Source organism: Myotis yumanensis, unplaced genomic scaffold (genome assembly GCF_028538775.1).
Source record: "Myotis yumanensis isolate MYYU_CA2020_CCGP unplaced genomic scaffold, mMyoYum1.0.hap1 SCAF_6, whole genome shotgun sequence".
Classification (NCBI taxonomy): Eukaryota; Metazoa; Chordata; class Mammalia; order Chiroptera; family Vespertilionidae; genus Myotis; species Myotis yumanensis.
Genome location: NW_027223757.1, coordinates 15,021,959 through 15,042,544, shown reverse-complemented (window position 1 = coordinate 15,042,544; position 20,586 = coordinate 15,021,959). Strand labels below are relative to the sequence as shown.

The window sequence follows — 20,586 nt, the reverse complement described above, 5'->3', positions numbered from 1 at the left end:
GGGCCTATTGGCTCACATTTCTGTCCCTTGTTGAATCAGTCCTTCCCTAAGTCCATTCCTGGCTCCAACTGCTACACAACCGGAGACTCCCCATACAGAATGTGGGATCTGCTCTGTAGGGACTATTCCTGCACAGGTTTCTCAGGAGTATTGCAAAATAACATTTCTCTGTACTCCAGTAATTTTGAATAATTTTATTCGACGACTAAAATTAAGAAGTGGTTTCTGGGATACTTTCATTAAAATATTTTACAACTTTCTTACTAAGGTATTTGAATGGTGAAATTGAAAATATTTTTTCCCATTATAAGGTGTAAGATATAAAATTTGCATTCCACACTTTTTTTTAGATTCCACATGTAAGTGAGATATATGATATTTGTTTTTGCAACCTATTCTTGCATTTACTTTTAAACCATGTTTCTCCTGAATTTATAAGCAATATTTATAAACTTAGATTTATATTTAAAATTTTTAAGGGAAGAGAAGGAAAGGGATAAAAGTAAACGCTAAAAAAAAAATTCTTTTTTAGTTATCCACATAATTTTAAAAATACATATATTTTTATTAATTTCATAGAGGAAGGGAGAGAAAGAGAGAGATAGAAGCATCAATGATGAGAGTGAATCATTGATTGGCCACCCCCTGCACTCTCCCTACTGGGGATCAAGCCCCCAACCCAGGCATGTGCCCCTGACCATAATAAAACCTGGGACCTTTCAGTCCACAGGCTGACACTCTATCCATGGAGCCAAACTGGTTAGAGCACATAATTTTTAATTTAGGTAATTTTCATTTATTACAATGTAATATTTTAAGATACGAGTGGAGTTTAAACTTTGGAGCCCTAAAAACCCTTTTCAATTTTAAATATTATATAATATATATATATAAAATTTAAAATATTAAGTATTGTACCTCTTAAAACTATATGTTATTTTAAAAATAATTTGGATACAAAAAATACATAGTAAATAAAGATAAAATATTTTGAATAGATTATTTTACTGTGACAGAAAACAGGAAAATTAATCTTCTGACTCATTATATGTTTATTTACAATTATTATCAATACCTTAAAATACTTTAAGTTTTAGATTGCCCTTTAAAAAAGAAAATAATCTGCTGAAACATACCAAGTGTCTAGCTAGGTTCTTAACTAGACACATGAATATACTTTTTTAAAAATATATTTTTATTGATTTTTTACAAAGAGGAAGGGAGAGAGATAGAGAGTTAGAAACACTGATGAGAGGGAAACATCGATCAGCAGCCTCCTGCACACCCCCTACTGGGGATCAAGCCTGCAACTCAGGCATGTGCCCTTGGCCAGAATTAAACCTGGGACCCTTGAGTCCGTAGGCTGACGCTCTATCCACTGAGCAACTGGTTAGGGCATGAATATACTCTTAATGTTATTTTTAGCACATTTGGTTTTTGGATGAAGAATATATTATTATTATTTATTATTATTGATTTCAGAGAGGAAGGGAGAGGGAGAAAGATCTGGAGGAATATTAATGATGAGAGAGAATCCCTGATCGGCTGCCTCCTGCATGCCCCACTACTGGGGATCAAGGCTGCAATCCGGGCATGTGCCCTGACCAAGAATTGAACTGTGACCTCCTGGTTCATAGGTCAATGCTCAACCATTGAGGCACGCCAACAGTGCAGGGGCATATATTATTGATGGAGACATATCCCTAGAACATTTTCAAATAATATTTATATTCCTGGTCACCTGTATTTTATTTCTATCAGTAAAAAGGATTATTAAATATAACATTATATTACCATTTTCACTTTCATTCTACTGTTTTTATTTCCACATGAAGACCTACTTATCTATTAAAAAGACATTCAAATTTTACTTAAAGTTAGAAACAAAACCACAAATATGATTTGATCAGCTAAACAAGTGCATGTACTAAAGTAAAGCACCTTTGTGAGACCTGCTACCATCAATTAAATAAATGTTTCATCAAAACTTTAACTTCTAATACTTGGTCAGACACATAAATATGTGTGTTTTTTAATTAAGCAAAAATTTAAGAGCATTTAAAACTAATAAAAACTAATCACATAATGGTTTTAAGTAAACATGACAAAGACAGTGTTTTTTAAATATTCTGTGAGGTGGCTTTGATTTTGAGACTCTTGTACTGCTGATTTAGTAAAATTGTTGAGCTAGTTCTCTTTTACTCAAGAAAATATTTATTTCCTTAGATTAAATTACTCCTAATTAATTTGAGTTATTCTTTTCATACAAACTTCCAAATAATTCTTTTTGAACAAATAGGGCCCCCAGGTCTTTTATTCACTGGAAAGATATTTTTACATGGAGTACACACACTTATTGACAATTATTTAATCGTACAGGGTAGGTAAAACTGGTTTATAGTTGTAATACAAATAAACAAAACTAATAAATAATAATACAAGAATAAACTCTGTGTTTTGCATACTCACAACTGTAAACCTAACTTTGCCTACCCCTGTATAATATATATATATATATATATATATATATATATATATATATATATATATATTCATTTGTGGTTATTCTTCCTATTGAATATATAAGCAATATATTCCTACTTAAAGCATTGGGAATAAGATTCATAAGTATGTACATATCTACCACAAACTTGTACACACAGTTATATAGCATATAATCTAGTTTTTTGGACCAATCTTAACCTATTTAAAGTAGGGTAAGAAGGGTTGACATGAGCAGGCATTGCTCCCTGATCTTCTGACAGTCTGTGGCAAATCTGTGGGGAAGGAAAGATTAAACCTCCCACTGAATGCTCATTCTTTCTTTCCCTCCCTCCCTCCCTTCCTTCCTTCCTTCCTTCCTTCCTTCCTTCCTTCCTTCCTTCCTTCCTTCCTTCCTCCCTCCCTCCCTTCCTTCTTTCTCTCTTTTTTTAACGACTATCTAAATATTTGTGACAGGAAGACAAAGTATAGCTAATGTGAATCTGTTATAGAGCACAAAGCACATGTGCCCATCCTCATTAGAGTTTTTAAAAATTTCCTTTCTGCACCCATAATGCATTTTGTCTCAGTTGCCCCTCTGCAGGGAACTCGACAAGACAGCAGCTGAGTGACATCCATCATTGTTCCCTGAGAATCAAGGAGAGAAATAAATGGATAGTGTGTGTTATCCCTGGAAGGATATTCATTTGAGGGAAAAAAAGAGTAGTGACCAAATAGGAAATTAACTTATGTGAATTATTAATGACTAACTTTGAAGTTAGAATCATAGTTCAGATTTTCTCTAGGAAAAATTTTTTCTGTTTTAAAATTTGAGTTGTGTTTAAAAACATTTGTATAAAATAAATCTTTCGGAGTTGAAAGGTCTTGGTTTTGCTCTATCCTGCGACAGGTGAAGGAGATACACTGGGGACTGCCCCAAATATAATTGCCTAGAATTCTCATATTGTTAAGTTCAACACCGAGGACAGGCGGAAATAGGCATCCTAATTTAAAATATTGAAAATGTCTAATTTAAAGTGTTCTAAAAATATATTTATCATGTTCCTATTGATATGTTGGTGCCATTAGAAGGCAGGATCGTTTATAACAGAAGCCACCTAAGTTTTGTAACTCAAATAATTTTCTTGATTAAAAAATAAATATTCTTAGAATGTGTAAGTGATTTTCTTTTTCAGATTGGAAGCTCATAGGACTATTGGTGCATTAACTCAATGGATGACTTTTGGATCCATAAAATATTTGGTGTAATAAATATATGCACTTTACTTGGGTAATAATTTAACATTTGGCTGTTCACATTACATGTCACCACAAGGAAAAACTTGGAAGCATAATGACTTAGCTATGTCAGTACACTCTTCCACATCTCACCACAGCTTGGAGCAGAGAACAATATTTCACTTATGAGGGTTGTTGAATCCTTCACATTCCAAGTAGCCTCTGCATTCTAAACGTAGGACAGACACACATCCTCCATGTGTTGCAAAAGCTGTCATGTCCCTAGAAATCGTTGTGAAAAAGAATTTGAGGGATTTTAGATCAGCGATTCTAGAAGTGTGGTCTAATTAGACTCTTCTGAGTGGTTTGCTTAAAAAATGTATATTTCTTGAGTCCAGACCCATGGAATTATAATGTTTGGGGTGACGGGGCCCAGAAATCTGCATCTGAACAAATTTTCCATCTTTTTAATATAGATATTGCCCTTAGAGAACTATGTCTGAGCTGCAGGAAGGACACATCTAAAAAGACCCCAGTCACTTACGCTCCTGAAACAGAGGGCAAAGTGGTCATTTCAGGAAGCCCGCACTTGCCCAACCTCAGATTTATTATTTAAAGGAAATAAGCGTTAGCTTTATCTTAGAGCCAAATTGCCCATGGTGGAATTTTGCTCAGGAAAAAGTTATGTCCAGAAAAGAGAAGTGCTCTCTACCTTCATCTTACTTCCCTTCTGTACCAGAGGGTGTCCAGGTTTTGGGCTCTGAAATCTCTGCCATTACTCTCAGTGAGTCCAGGAGCAAACAGATTCCTGAGCTGATCTGACAACTCCCTCCCCCTCCACACCTCACCTGTGTGAAAGTGTGCTCCAATACAAGTCAAAATACATGCACATTTTTTAAACCTAATAATTTTTGGCCTAGTCATATTTAGATATTGACAAAAGTTTATTATTTCTACATCTGCAATAATTATATTTATTATTTTTTCAAAGAATTGGTAGATTCATAATAAAATGAAATACTCAATAATACTATTAATACTTTAAAAAGAATGAGGTTTACAAAAATCCTTGTATGTGTATTTATATAGTAACAAGTTCTATTATTTCATGCTTGCTATACATGATTTGGAGCACTTAAGGATGTATCATGTTGCATATATTCAATAAACTCTCTTGGTCCTAAAGCTGCCTTTGGATTTGTTGGATAATAAGATGCCTGTTTAGAAACATGAAATGTAAATCATCTTAAACAAGATTCATTTCAGAATATGCCATGTTAAAGAAGATATGGTAAAACTTATAGAATGATTCATCAAGTGAGATTTGGGTTGGAATGACCTCATCGGAATCTAAACTTATGTGAGAATTGAAAGTTCAGTACAATGTATTTGATTTAGAAGGAAAAGAAAACAAACTTACTTCTAAAATCATTTAAACAAAGTCGGCTCCAAATTATCTTAATCCTATGCTTTTCTCTTTATTTCTTCTTCCATGGGCTATAGACTATTCAACATTATAAAATGCCCTTGTAATAAAGATTACTGAATTGATTCGCTTAACAGTGATATTATTTGGTACTGTAAGTCTGTCCTTCCTGATTTACTCCTAAATGAAGGGCATTTCCATGCAGAGGACCCCTAACAGATTGCAAAGGGGTTAGCTCTCCTGCTTGCCTTTTCCAGAAAACACTCTGCTGCTCCATTTAGACAATTAGCAGAAGGACTGGGAGTGAATATTTGGTAAAACACTCCAAGTTGAAAACAATTTCCTCTTGTAAAACTTCTGTTTTATTTTTTTGAGAACACGGACAATGAGAAAGATTGCTTTAATATGATGGTTTCTGTAATCAAATTGATCAAAGAGGTTTTGATTTCTAAAAACAACCACTATAATGATACCCTAAACAAGTCTGTTTCAATTTTTAAAGTTATTCTTTTTGTATGGAATAAATGGAACAGTATGTTTATTACGTCTTTTTATCCCCCAGTGTGTTCATATAAGTGCAAATTATTCCTTCACAGAATTGTAGTAACTAAAATAGAATTGAGCTATTTTGTTTGTTTTGTTAAACCATGTCTCCCTAGAAAAAAGAAAGGTGTTGATGACATTTTTTCATTGTTCTTTTTTTCTTTCTACTCTTGTCAGATCAGTATGCATTCTGTCGATATATGATTGACATGTTTGTCCATGGGGATTTAAAACCAGGTATTCCAAACAAATCTTATGCTTGTCTGTTGTAATAGTCTTTGTTTCTAGTCAGCTTTTTTATGTACTAAAGTGTATTTTCTTGTTTTTATATTGCATAATGCATGTGTAGATCTAGACTAAAACCAATAAAAAGAAGTAATAACCTGCATCAGGGCCTTTAATTGTACTTTGTATTACTGCATGGCCTATTATAAATGAAGTCAGCTGAAAACTAAAAATTGCTAATCTCTTCATATACAAAAAATGCTAATATCTTTAATAATATCTTGGAGGGAAGAGGTGAATCATCTTGTTTTATTTGTAGTAAATTTAGAATAACAGACCTACAACAATGAAACTACCCATTTTTATTTAGTAGTGCACAAAATTCATATTAAAATTAATCACATTTTAAATATTTAATCTTTTTTTCCAATACTGATTTTCTCACTTACATGTGAACTTGGCTTAGTTGCTCCAGAGAACTACTGAAGGAGATAGTCAACCTTGGAGTTATTAGTCAATGCGATGAGGAAGTATATTTTTACTTAAGAAAATGTACCTATCATCTCTTCTATCCTTGTTACCCTCTGGGTAACAAGGGATTCTTTATTAACATCTTAATTAAGAAGAAATAACTTGATTGCTTGTGCTATGCCTTTTAAAAACTTTCTTATTCAATATATTGGTGTGATGTTGGTTTAAAAAATTATGTTTCAGGTGTACAATTCTATAATACATCATCTGCATATTGTATTGTGTTTTCACCACCCCAACTCAAAGGGGACTTCACTTGTGCTATGGCTTTTGCGTATTTAAAAATTGATGGTACCATGGCACCATATTAATGTTTGGGGAAACATTTCTAAGAAGTTGTATTATTAAGGAAGGAGCTAATATACCTTAGCATAATTGAAGCAGACTATATATATATATATATATATATCTTGGTTTCTCAAGTATTTTTATGGAAAACTTTCTAAAATGTATCATAATTTACACATATATTGGCAAAAAGACATATCGTATCTAAAACAAATATATAACACACCTAAGGTCCTAGAAAATTAGAAGAGCATGAGAACTTCGGCTCTCAGGAAAAGTTAGTTAATTCTAGTAACATATTCAAGCAGATTTCCTCCCCCCTCCTCCTCCTCTTGATCTTCTCATTTTTCTTTACTTTCTTAATAAATTAGAAACTGAAATGAGAGGGAAAATACTGGAAAATGTGTTGACTCTTTCAGTAGATACAATTAATGTTAACATATGTGTATTGTATTACAGTAAATGTAGATGGAAACATTTAGGAAGATAGTTTAATGTAGTGAAAACAGAGGCTTTTCAACACAAATACAGACATAATTCTCGACACCGTCCTTTTCTAACATTGGACCTTGAACAAATCATTGAATTCCACCTGATCTTTAGGGTTCATACATTTTAAATTGTGATCACAGTAACAACCTTGTAGAATTGTTGACAAAGCATCTAGTAGACGCACAAGAAAATGCTACTATAACCGTATTCTTTAATTCATCCATTTCACCTCTGCCTTTCTGGGTGAGGGTCCCCATTAAGGAGCTTCTCAACATTGACAAGTACCAGTCTATAAACACCATTAACTCACTTTTAGAGGACAGGTTTGCTGCCCATTTCAGTGAGAGATACTAGCAGCTTAATAGTCACGCTGCCAATCATTTCTTTCTGAAAATTTAACAACAGATTACGGTTAGAAGGAACAGTAAAACCATCTCTGCAAAAGTTAAGAAGAATTTAGTTATGAACAATACAGGGAGAGCCTCTCATACGTCATATGTGAACATTCTCTGAACAGCCATGAGTTCAGATCTATAGTACTACTATGTAATATCCTAACTCCTGAAAATAATTCTGAATTGTTATAGACTTCCTAACACCATTCATTGACTTTCCAATTGCCTTCTTAATTTATTTCATCTATGTACATTCATACTTTTGAAGGTTTGTTCCTGTAATGTATACAAAATTAAAGAATATGTAGATCAGTATTGCTTGTGAGGTGAGGCGTGAAATGGAAGAATCTGGAGAAGGAAAGCCTGTATGGGATAGCATGCCCCTTGTTTCATGTAACAAATAACGTAAATCTTCATAAATGTACAGAAGGAAGATTCTAATATTGGCTTTATTGGTGAGATCATACATAAGATAGAGTTAGCAAGCACAAAATATGGCTTGTATTTTGAAAAACAAGAAATGAGAAGTAAGGTTTAATCTGGGCATATTAACTTGAGAAAATGCAAGTGATAAGACTTTGACTCTGACTGACAATTAGAGAATAAAACAATTCCTGCCAAGTTTATTGCTCTGCACGTATCCACTATTTAGAAAACATTTGTGCTTCCATCTGTTTCTGTTTGGGATTAGTGGAACACCTGTTATTGTTTAGCTAGAGTTCATTATTAATGACTGGTAATGAGTTTTTAAAACTACAATTTGATTTTTTCCTCTGGGATACAGTATTTCCTTTGCATAATATTGTCACACCCTCAAAAATAGTCCAAGTTACAGTTCAAATTTGAAAAACCTTACTAAGCTCTGACCAGCTGGTTCAGTTGGTTGGAGCACCCTCCCTTACACCAAAAGGTTGCGGATTCGATCCTTGGTCAGGGAGCATGACAGGAGGCAACCAATCGATGTTAATCTCTCACTCCTCTCTCTTCTCTCTCTCTCTCTCTCTCTCTCTCTCTCTCTCTCTCTCTCTCTTTATCTCTCCCTCTCTCTCCCACCCCATTTATCTATCTGTCTATCTCTCTCCCCCTTCCTCTCTCTAAAAAACATACCCTCGGGTGATGATTAAAAAACCCAAAAACCTTATTTTTAAAAAAATATATTTTATTGATTTTTTACAGAGAGGAAGGGAGAGAGATAGAGAGTTAGAAACATCGATGAGAGAGAAACATCAATCAGCTGCCTCTTGCACATCTCCCACTGGGGATGTGCCCGCAACCCAGGTACATGCCCTTGACCGGAATCGAACCCAGGACCCTTCAGTCCACAGGCCGACGCTCTATCCAACTGAGCCAAACCGGTTTCAGCCCAAAAACCTTATTAATGAAGTATGCTGACACCGTGAGGTTAAGTCCCAAGTTTCATCTTTTTATCCTACTAAATAGAATATTTTTATGATAGAATTAATATTTATTTTTTAGCTAAGATTTCTGTCTATATACCTGAAGATGAACTGAATTGTTCTTTCTGATTCTCTATTATAAAAATCCCCACCTCAATTACAGGGATTATTTTAATAAACTAGAATAATGTATAAGGATCATATCATTTTATTGTATCTAAAATTCTCCTGTACTGACTCACTCTATATTAAGTTGAAAAAATAAGGGAAAAAAACCTTAAATCTAGAAAGTGAGCATACTAAGTGACCTACTAAGGCGGGGTCCTATGGCAATTGGAGTAGATATATACTAAATGTATACCTTTAGGGATATTGGGGACACTTGAAGAACTCCCCACTCCAGAAATACTCTCTTTTTGCTGCCTTTTAATGACCTAACAACCCCACTATTATATCTCTTGATTTTGTAGATGGTCAATGTTATAGGAGAGTTTATTTTTAATAGTCCATAATCTGTCTTAGGAAGGAGAGAAGAAAGGAGATCTAGAGAGAACAAGAGCAAGAGCAAGCGAGAGCAAGAGAGAGAGAGAGAGAGATCCTGTCACCCTATGGTGGTTGTTTTGAAGCTGGTAACTCCTAGTTTTACTTTAGGCCTAATGTACTCGAGTTGTCATTATCTTATAAGAGAAGTATTAAAGTTGGTCAAGACAGACATTAGTTGCAATATTGAGACTCAGTTAATGAGGGGTTTTTTTTGTGTTTTTAATTTCTTTTTAGTTTTTAGAAATTGATAGTACAGATGGTCAAGATAAATTATTTTAGATTTTCAAAGTTGATTTCTCTTTATCAAAGTTCTAGTAATTCTAACTTTCTTTTTTGACGGTATGTACATTTTTCTTAAGTGGAAGGTGTAACATCAGTTGCAGCCATATCAACAGTTTTTTTGCTTTGTTTTTGTTTGGGTTTGATTTGTTTTCATTTAGGTAAGTTATTTTTTTAAAAAATAATGATCTTGCTAGGCATTTTCATATTTCCTATTCATCAACTTCCACCTGGCTCAAATGAATTGCATGCATCATCGGACAGAGTCAACCAAGTCAACAAATTTCTATAAGTAAGAAATCACACGGCTCACAGATCTCTTTATATTAACTCTAGATAAAGAAATCAATTTAAATGTCCAGTACAAGATCCAGGGTTAGTATGCTTTGGCTTAGTAATTTTAACACTTTTTTTCAGCTTTTCATGTCTGTAGCCGTTATGATTAAAGTTCAGTACAAGTTAATGTTTATTCCTTAGAAGTTATCCCACCATTGAAATTCTAACTACTATCTCACTTTTACTTGAGCCAAGAATTCATGCCAAGGTAATTTATTCCATTTTCTATGTCTCTTAAAATTGAAGGTATTCACTCATCAAAATGTTCTCTGACTATAGTAAGGTATTCGTTGGCAGCCTGTATTCCAATTCATTGGCAACCTGTATTCCAATTCCATAGCTAGAAAGAGCCTCAAGGAATGTTAGTGCTCTCATTTTATTAAGATCCTTTTCTTAAAATTCAGTGGTGTATAACTGAATTTCTGGTTTGATCCCGCTGATAAGAGGACAAATGTAATTGCATTATATTGACTGTTATTTAATGGTTTAATCCAATGAATTGCAGAACTCAATTGGCTGTATTGGAGAAGATTACGTACGATTCAGCCATACTTTCCTCTCCTCCAAAAAAGACTGCCTCATAAAAATATATTCACTTTAGTTCCAAACATCCATTTATTTTCACAGAACAAAATATTTGGGAGTTTTGATGTATACTCAATGCTATTTGTTGAATTCCTTCAGCAAGTTGACAGTCCAGAAAAGAGATAAGATGTCATAAATCATTTTATAACTAAGGGTGACTTGATAAGTATGCAATAGAGGCTCAGAAAATGTACATGTTAATCTCAGTATACTAGGAATAAACAGTGATCTTCAAATACCACTTGGGCTTCTTAATGTTGTTGTTTTTTAAATAGTTTGAACCATTTAAAAAATTGTTACAGAAGTAATAATAAAAGGATAGCAAAATTTTCATAAGAACTTAAACATAGCAAGGCTAAATGTTTATTTCATTTCACTAATGTTATTCATTATTATTCCATTTTTTCCTAATATCAAAGGTTCATATACTCCAAATTGGAAACATTTTCAGAAAAAAAAAACTGACTGCTCATCAACTATCATGAATAAAATTGCACTGTATTTATTTATAGATACTAATTCCAGATTTCAAACTCATATTTACTAGGTTCTAGTATATTATTAATTGCATCATCAAAATGCAAGAGTTGAATTTTTGAAATCTTTGATGGCTCATTATTTTGTTGAAAAATTATGTAATTTTTATTTCATATGTGCAAACTTTTCATATTTAAATTTGTAAACATTAATTAGAATGATAAATCCAATGATTTTTTATTTATACATTAGCAAATGCCTTCTGATACCTGTCTTCACATTTCTTCAGCATTTGTATATTTAAAAACCAGAAATTTTGGCACACTGAATTTATAAAAGATGAAAAAGTACTGTATATACCTTTTTAACAAAATTAGATGGTTCGTGTTCTTGCCACAAAATATTGCATGATAAAGTCCTTCCGATTGAAGGACTAACAGAATGAAGATGCCATCGTTCTTTGAAATGTATTGCTCACTTGATTCTTGAATTTGAGAAAATACATTGTCATTTGAAGATTCATGAAATGAGATTTCATTTGACTGATCATTTTCAATTTCCCTAATCATTAAAGTTTAGCATACTGTTATTAGTCTTTTTTGCATTCATCTTCTGATTTGTCTAATCACTGAAACATCTTCCTCTGTCAGTTTGCTTCTCTTTGTGGTTATGGATGGAAAAAAATTCTAAACTGTGTTCAGTGAAACTAAAAGTAGACCATATAAATGTCTTTAAGCTTCTCTTATGCCTTCTTGAATGATGATGCAATACTTACTCAACATGTGGGACAACACATGAGATAATGCTGATTTATATTACAATTTTACAATTGCATCATCCTTCTAGACAATCCATCACTATTCCATTTTTTATTGTTTTAGTCTTTTTTGGCATTGTTGGGAATAATTGATGAATAATAATGAAATAATTCCTAAGTTTATAAAATAGGAAATGTTCAAGGTATAGGTAAAAATAGATCATGAAGATTTCATAATGGGTCCTGGATTTTTTAAATTGCTCAATTGTGCCGCATAGTGATTACAAGATAGAATGCATTTTATTATGTTTAAAAAATAAGTAATGTTTTTCTTTGTTCCTTGGAAGACCTATAAGAAAAAATAAAATAAGACATATCAGTCTCTACAAATAATTACAATTGCTTGAAAAAAGAAACTCAAAAACTAATTGGCTCCTATGGACCCTGATAGCATACTGAAAACCAAGAGAACATAATGCGGGGTCATACAAGCCAGGATTTAAATTCTCTGCCTGTGTATTTTTAGTTTTATTCATTGAGTCTCAGTTTCTTCATAAAGTTTAATTCTTAAAGTTTTTAAAATTACAAAATAAAATATGTACAATTCCTCCCCCCACAATCCTTTGCTTTCTCTTTTACTATGGAAGTTTACTATAAAACTGTTATCAGAGAAAAACATACCCCATCTTCCCCCATTGCTTGTGAGATTGGGGTTCTTGGGGTACCACTGGAATAAAAATTTCCAGAGCCCCCGTGAGAGGATGAGATATGGTAGAAAGTTTATTACATCCAAAGTCCCATTTCCCTTAGTCCAGTCATAGAAGAAGTATAGCTGGGATTTCAGTAATGCTAAAAGCAAGGCCAGTGGCCAGAGTTTCCATTCCATGTTGGAGCAGGGTCTAGTACAGCATTAGGCTAGTTGCAGTCCATTAGTCTATTGCATATGAGGTCCGCATGTCTGTGGACCATGTGGGTAAATGCAGGGAAGCAGGAGCAAAAAAGCCCTACAAGACCAGAGTCACACAAGTCCCAAGAGAGCCAAGAGCACAAGAGAGTGAACTTCTTTGTTCAGAGTTATGCCTCCCAAATCTTCACGCCCTTGCAGTGGCCATGCTCATTCTGGGCAACTGTCTCTCTCCCAGGTGTGATTGACAGCAAGCACCTTCCTAGTCCCCCTTAACTTTATGTGTCTATTTTCCCTTTCTTGGGCCCGTCTGGAATGTCAAGTTGTAGCTTCCTGATGAAGCTGCCCAAATGACATGCCTATAATGCCTGGCCTTCCCTTTGCTCCTTTTCTATTATTAATACCCAGCTAATTACAATGGTATCAAAACTATAGTTTTCTAGTGTGACGCATCAGAGGAGATCTTATGGAAAACGTAAAAAGTGAGTCTTGAGACATTGGTAAGATATGCTTATGTGAAATTAAGAATAGAAACATATAAGGTTGAAGAGATATTAATGAAGTATTATTTTGTGACTACCAGTTGTTGACTGTTCACTCTGCTAGGTTCTTTAATCTTATTTTATTCTTATAAAATATCGGGAGGGGTGCCATGCCTGTCTTATAGAAGAGATCATTGAGGTATAGAGAGTTTAAGTGTTTCCTCATCCCCTGTAGGAGATTCAAAGCCAGGCCTGCCCAATTCTAGAGTCTTCAAGAATAAGATCAAATCTCCCTGCTTCCCAGCCATAGATGGGAAACCACAAGTGGTTCACTTTGGTTGGCATTTGGAGGACGTGGAAAGAGAATCAGAATTAGAAGCATTGTGCAAGATGGTTTGGAGAGAATGAAATTGGAATGACCTGTTAGGATAAGTCCAAGGAGAGGAAGTAAAGCTTGACCTTGGGAGATGGGAGGGAGAGGATTATGATGAGTTCAAAGATGTCACAGATGTAGAATCATGGAATTTATTATTACAGATACCAAAGGTGAGGAATATAAAACATTATTCAGAGATTGTTGGCCTGAAAAATCAAAGTGATGACCTAAATAGGGAGTGAAGAAAAGAGTGGATCAAAACTCAGTGGAGTAGGTGGGGCTGGAGAAGTAGGGGACTTTGAACTCATCACCTATTCTTAAAGCCACAGACGGTATTCCGTTGCAAAGGGGACTATGTGAAGATTCCCATCCAAACATTATTTCTTAAGTACCTACTAAATACCAAGGTTAATACCAGGTATTTTCATGCACCTTACTCATTTAATTCTCACAGCAAACTCTCTGAAGTAGGCGATTAGATAATCAATCAAGTATGGAGTTTCAGGGAGAGGTCAGTGGTGGAGATGGGGTGGCCAGAGGAGTGAGTGAAATAAGTCAGTGTACAAATACTGAATATCTTCATGTTCAGCAGCCATAGGCCACAGGCTCAACTCAGCACAGTTAAAGAAATAAGAATACTGAAAGATGATGCTTAACAAATTGAGTGGATGATTCTTTGAAAGGAAAAAGAAACTAATAAATAATAGAAAAATGTAAACGTGAGTTAGATTGCATAATACAGACACTAACTGTTACAAGTTTCTTAGGAGAAACACCTGTGATTCCTGACATTAGGGAAGGTAAAATGCATCTAGAACTTGAAAGATGGATAATATTTGCCTACATAGTAAAGAATATATAGGGCTTGCTTTGTATATGAGTGAAAGAGAAAATGAATGGGACATGACATGGCAGTGCATATAAAACTGATGTATTTATATGACAGCGAGGATGTCAGACTGGCAAGAGGATACATTAAGATTAGAAAACATTGGGAAATAAGACATGATAAGTTAGTGGTGACAGATTACAGACACTTGCTCAATCAGGCAAAGCTGGTATTTGGCGTGGAAGAGAGTCTTTGAAGGATTTTAAATAGAACAATGACATGACACCAGCATTTGAGAGCGTGATCAGGCAACATTCTGCTTAAGTGATTGGAAATGGGATACAGCTTGTGAAATATCACTAAAGCTGATGAGCCTAAGACATGGTGCGGAAGGAAGGGCACTCTTCCTGAGCCATTGTTCACATAAGTGGTAATGGGGGACCAGTCTATAATGACTTAAGAAATTAATTTTGCAACTCAAAATGCTACAAATTGTTTTGACACTTTACATTCATACGCATAGAAGTTTAAATGAGGCCTAGACATAAATGAAAACAGTGAAATATGTGTGACAGTTTGTTAAAACCACAGTGTAATATGGAAAGGGCTAGAATTGGACCTGTTTATAACCTAAAATGGAGCAAGAGCTGCCTTTCCGCCTCTGGCTGGTTTCTGTTGTTTTGCATTGTTTTATTTTCACTCTACAGAGGCAGTCACCTAGTGCACAGACATTTCAGGCAATGAGAGCAGGTGCTTAAGCACACAGACTTCAGATCCAGGCTGCCTGGCTTCGAATCGAGGTCCCACCCCTTGCCTGAATAGGACTTAGTCAAGCGAATCAGTCTCTGTAGGCCTCCATGTTCTCCTCTGTGGAGTGAGGGTGATCAGGTTGCAGCATCCATGAGCCAGTGGTCAAAGCGCTCTTGAGCACCCACAGCTCTCTGAGTGTTGACTCTTCTTTACTAATTGAACACCTAAGAGTTGCTGCAGGTAGAACTTCGTTAGGGAGAGAAAAACATTTTTTCAGAACCACCTCAAAAAAATAATATCTCAGACCAATTTTGCCCATTCTAGACACCTGATGTCCTTTAGCCTTGGTTCTAATATCTATTAGATGTGGATAATAATTAAATAATTTATCATGTTATGTTGAAGAGCTTATAAAAACATCCTGCACTACATACATGTAATGACTTTGGTTTATGTGTCTTCTGGGTGAGTTCTAAGAACTATGCTAGATTCTATAGATACAGCAATTAGCAAATAGGGATGGTGCTGACTTCTCTAAAATGGAATAATAGACATTATTTTATAGGGTTAATGTATGGGTTAATTCACACACACACACACACACACACTCACCCCACATATACTTAAAACACTACCTGACTAGGGCAAACATAATAAGTCCTATTTAAGTTTATAGTGGTGGTGGGGTAGTGGGCCGCCCAGATATAGCAAAATTGTCATTTTTCTACCCACCACTCTATATCTTCCTGATTTAATTACTGTATATCATTATCATTCTCTCCCTAACAAGTTTTGCCTTTCTGCCTTATACATACCTTCCAGAAACACTTGCCTTTAAATCCCTACTGCCTCATACTTTGCCAGATACATGATGTGTTTATTAAATCGAATTCATGATGTATAGTATTTACCTCACAGAAAACAATTTATTGATGATCATCCCAGAGCATCCCTCTTTATTCATTCCTAGAAACAATCTTGTTATTTAGAAAGCTGACAGGTTTCTAAGCATTGTAAATAGGCCCTTTATAAAGATTCTTAAAGGAGTTATTGGCACTATCTCTGGAGACAGAGGCTCAGAATTAACAGAGCAGGGGTGGCTGTGTGCATACCTACTGCAGGCAGCATACAGAATTAGAGTGACAGGAAAAAGGAGAGAGAACCTACACTTAACTACAGGCGTGCCTAGTTCCTGGGTTTGGCATGCCCCCATGAAAGTTGCCTTCTGATATTTTGAAGTCTGTGGGAGCTGCTCAAGATAAATGTAGCCGATTTTCATATTTGTCTCAATCAGGCCATTAAACATTCTAGTTCTATAAATAGCTGGAATGTTCACAGAAATAGATCCAAACACTCTGAGTGGCAGTGATTCCTCCCATGTTGCTACCTCTCTGTGTATGCTTCATGTGATAAAGGGCTTTGGGCCTGGGGAGAAAGCTAGTAAATAAGACTTCTCTCCCTGCAATAGAACATTGATATGATTTTACTTTCTCTGTGCCCATTAAAGGGAACAAAATGAAGGCCTAAGGTTTCATTTGTTTGCTCACATTCTCAGGATTTTGTCTCCTACCCTTTTGAAAGAGGTGTCAGGTTCTAGAGGGATATCTTTGCTGGGAGGGGGTTTTCATTAAAGTGTTGTTTTGGTCTAGCCTTGTCACTATTAATGGCATGGGCCTGCTATCAGGCAAGAATAAATTTCTTCTCAGGTAACCTACTGGGACTATTCAAAGCACATTCTAAAACAGTCTGAAAAGGAACAAATAATACAGAGTAATTTGAATTACTTCATGAAAAGCAAGGAAAATTAAGTCTTAATCAAAGAATTATCAAACTAATTAGGTGTTATTTATTAATGTGTCATGTCTTATAATAATCTTATCTGTCACTTTATATGCAAGAGTGCAGACTTAAAAAGCATTCTAGTAATTATGTGAATGTATTCCCCTAGTGCTATTCTAAGGTTCATTTGTGTGAACCTAGTAGATAAAGGACAGAGATTCTAGGACTTTCTAACCATTCAAATAAATACCTTATTTTAAAGATGGAAATTAGTACTCTCCATGCCTATTTTGTATAACCAATTGTAAACTAAATAGTGTGATATAACTACTTTTAAAGAGACCTCTTTGATAAACAAATATTTCTTATCCATAGCTTTTTTCCTGTATAGGATATTTGTGCAAGATGGCAATAATGAATTTTGCATTAACATTAATGTTACCATCTGTAAAGTGTTCAACAAGTTGCTCAGTACAGTTTGATCAGTTTTATGACTGCTGTTCTAGCCCAGTATATTTCACATTTTGGTTTTCTAAAACATTCTATGTTGCAGCAATAATATAATAATTCTCTCACCTTTGAAGACAATACCTTTTGGTTATTTTCTATCCTCATCAACATCAGGTTGATAAACTCAAGGTCACGTGATTAATTTCCAGCAGTCACTGAATCCCTAGTAGGTACTTAATGCTAGTGGTTATAACATGAGTTTCAAAGCAGAAGGAGGTAACAATCTAGGCAAAGATGATTACAATAAAAACAATGAACATTATAAAGAAACTAGGGGAGAAAATGGGAGAAGGTATTAACTAAGTACTAAATCCTATGATGCAGATTTTACTCATTATAAATGTCTAGAGAGGAGAGGGGCACAGAGGTCAGGACAGGCTTCATAAAGGTGTAGGGCTAGTATTTTGTCAATGCTTATCGTCAGCTTTCTTATGATTGTTATTATTCACTGTTTACAATGAGTTCAGCATTTTTTCCTATTTAGGTGGTCAATTTTTTCACCCCAACAGGGAAAAATATGCAGTGATCTAATTTGATGCACTTTTTAAAAATGAATAATACCAAGTGAGCCCGGCTGGTGTGGCTCAGTGGTTGAATAGCAACCTATGAACCAGGAGGTCACGGTTCGATTCCCGGTCAGGGCACATGCCTGGGTTGTGGGCTCAGTCCCCAGTGGGGGATGTGCAGGAGGCAGCCAATCGATGATTCTCTCTCATCATTGATGTTTCTATCTCTCGCTCCCTCTTCCTTCCTCTCTGCGATCAATAAATATATTAAAAAAAATAATAATACCAAGTGAGAAATCAATGTACAGTAAAAACTGAACAGAGTAACATCTCACAACATAGATGTCATCTATGTGTGTCCTTTCAAATTAGACCTCATTATACTTCCTGTTTGACCTTTGTCATTCACTCTTAATTATTCCTCTCTCTCTCACATCCCACTATACTATTTTAGTCAATATTTCTGATTTATGATTGATATGCTGCTTTCCTGAAGGAAAAATTGTCACTGACAAACCACTTTCTATTGAAACTGTCCACAGTGTTTAGGTAATAAGCACGTGCTTAGTGACATGAGTCATTGTAACAATTGTAATCTCGTATAGAAAGTGAGGGAATTAGATAGGAAAAGGACAAAATTGTCATATTAAAACACCCTCTGAAAAACAAACTGATGATTTAATATTTCCTCTCATATGGCAGTTTTATAAGATGTAAACCTTTTCTATTTTCTGTGATGCATGAAAATAATTACATTAAAAATGATTCCTCCCAGAGGATTATTTTTTGTATAATTATAAATAGCCTCCTGGCAGACACTGGATAAGCAGTGTGTATTGTTTTAAATGCCAAACTAATATTAATTACATACAATTTAAAACAAGAAGAGAAGTTGGATGACTTTCAAATGTGTCATTCAAGTGAGAATATATTTGTAAATTTAATTGTGGCTTTAAACCTATTAAATAGTAATTATTATCATGTTCCCATTTTATCCTTTATCTATTAAGTGCAAGCATTGAAATATTAAATTTATGTCCTATGCCTGTAATTGAAAAGGTGTGGAGTTTTGTCATCTTTATTAAAGAACCTAGTAGAAAAAAGTCCCCCTAAAACAAAACATCAAGTCATTTTTCTCTTCCTGAGGTATATTTCAAAAAACAGAAGGTCCCCTTTTAATTGGCTCTATGCTTCTTCCTTGGGCTTTCTGTTTTTCAAATGATGAGAATTTGAAATTCCGCAGATATTTAACATTTCACTGGATGACTTCATGGCAAGTAGGACATCTGCATTTTAAGTACATGAGATAGTTTTTATTTTTATGTTTTTTAAATGGAAAATTTAATCTAGCTAATAAGTCTTATAAATCTTTTTTTCTACCAACTTTGGCCTTCATACTAAAAGAAAAATATAGAATTAATATTAACTATTTGTCTGCATATTCCATCTTCACTGTCTCCTCCAGGCCTCTCCCTGTGTACAAATATGATTTGGTGTGGAGTTGAAAGAGATATTGTTCAGATAACTAGAAAAAATATATTTGAGGAAAGAAGAATTAGTAATTCTGAAAGTTTTGAAAACATACCAGTTGACAATGTATTTAGAATTGTGACAATGAGGCCAGGTAATAAGGAAATTTGTCTTAATGTACTGAGCCTCTTTGATGGGTTGCTTGAAGTTAATTCAGCATCTAATGAATGTTAAACAAAACATGACTACTGAAGAAAGCTATATAACTTTGTATATTAGGAAATGAATATTTTCAGGTCTTCCAATGGTTATGAGTCATTTGTCATAATAGCTAAAATAATTGTCATTTATATTAACTTTCTAAATAAGTATTCAATATATAGAAAAAACAAATGAAGTCCAAAAATCTTAATCTTAAATTGGTTCTGCTCTCCATGCAGGACAGTGGTTTAGCCACTTACCTTTCTAGAGACCTTTTTTTTCCTTTTCATCTAAAACATTAGGACTTTGAAATAGCTGATTTCAAAAGTTTCTTCTACATCCCCAAACTCTATAATTATGATTTGATGCATCTACTTTTGTTAAGTTCCCAGCATCAGATATTCTGTCATAATCGAGGTACAAGAATAAATGGAACAATGATATGATCTTGAATGAATTTTATTTCCTTTTTAGAGTTGACTATTCCATGAAATTTTTTCTAGTTCATAAATTGAAGATGAAGGGGAAAAAACAGAAATGTTACCTTTATCATTTTTAATCAAAAGAATGTATGAAATATGTATTTGGCTACTTGTCCTTGCTTTCCATCAAAGTGAATATGCAAATATATAATAACACATGGAAATATTAGGGAAGCTTTTTACAGGAAGCAAAGAAACCTTTCTAGTAGAAACATTTAGGCTTGGAGGATGCTCTTTGATCTAAGAAGTTGAAGTTTTGGTGTTTTAGTAGGGTCACATAGCCAATTTACACTAAATAATCCA

The 20,586-nt window shown here is 34.4% G+C and overlaps 1 protein-coding gene and 1 long non-coding RNA gene across 29 annotated transcripts in view; one reads left to right on the top strand and one right to left on the bottom strand.

Moving 5' to 3' along the window:
* Positions 1 to 20,586, top strand: part of TRDN (triadin) — a 280,670-nt gene that overhangs the window by 83,344 nt on the left and 176,740 nt on the right. For 23 of the 25 annotated variants that reach the window (XR_011471806.1, XM_070417602.1, XM_070417614.1 and 20 more), the window contains one exon: positions 5,867 to 5,926. The exons of the other annotated variants lie outside the window; for them this stretch is intronic. Coding sequence is in view for 22 of the 23 variants with exons in the window: in XM_070417602.1 (XP_070273703.1) it covers positions 5,867 to 5,926 (60 nt within the window). In the remaining variant the exon portion in view is untranslated. The remainder of the gene's footprint in view (positions 1 to 5,866; positions 5,927 to 20,586) is intronic. 25 annotated transcript variants of the gene reach the window in all.
* LOC139012141 (uncharacterized) overlaps positions 7,211 to 20,586 on the bottom strand; it is a 45,578-nt gene continuing 32,202 nt past the window's right edge. For 3 of the 4 annotated variants that reach the window (XR_011471808.1, XR_011471807.1, XR_011471809.1), the window contains 2 exons: positions 19,558 to 19,655; positions 7,211 to 12,343 (listed from right to left, as the gene is read on the bottom strand). This is a non-coding gene — a long non-coding RNA (uncharacterized lncRNA). The remainder of the gene's footprint in view (positions 12,344 to 19,557; positions 19,656 to 20,586) is intronic. The other variant, XR_011471811.1, reaches the window with a different exon arrangement.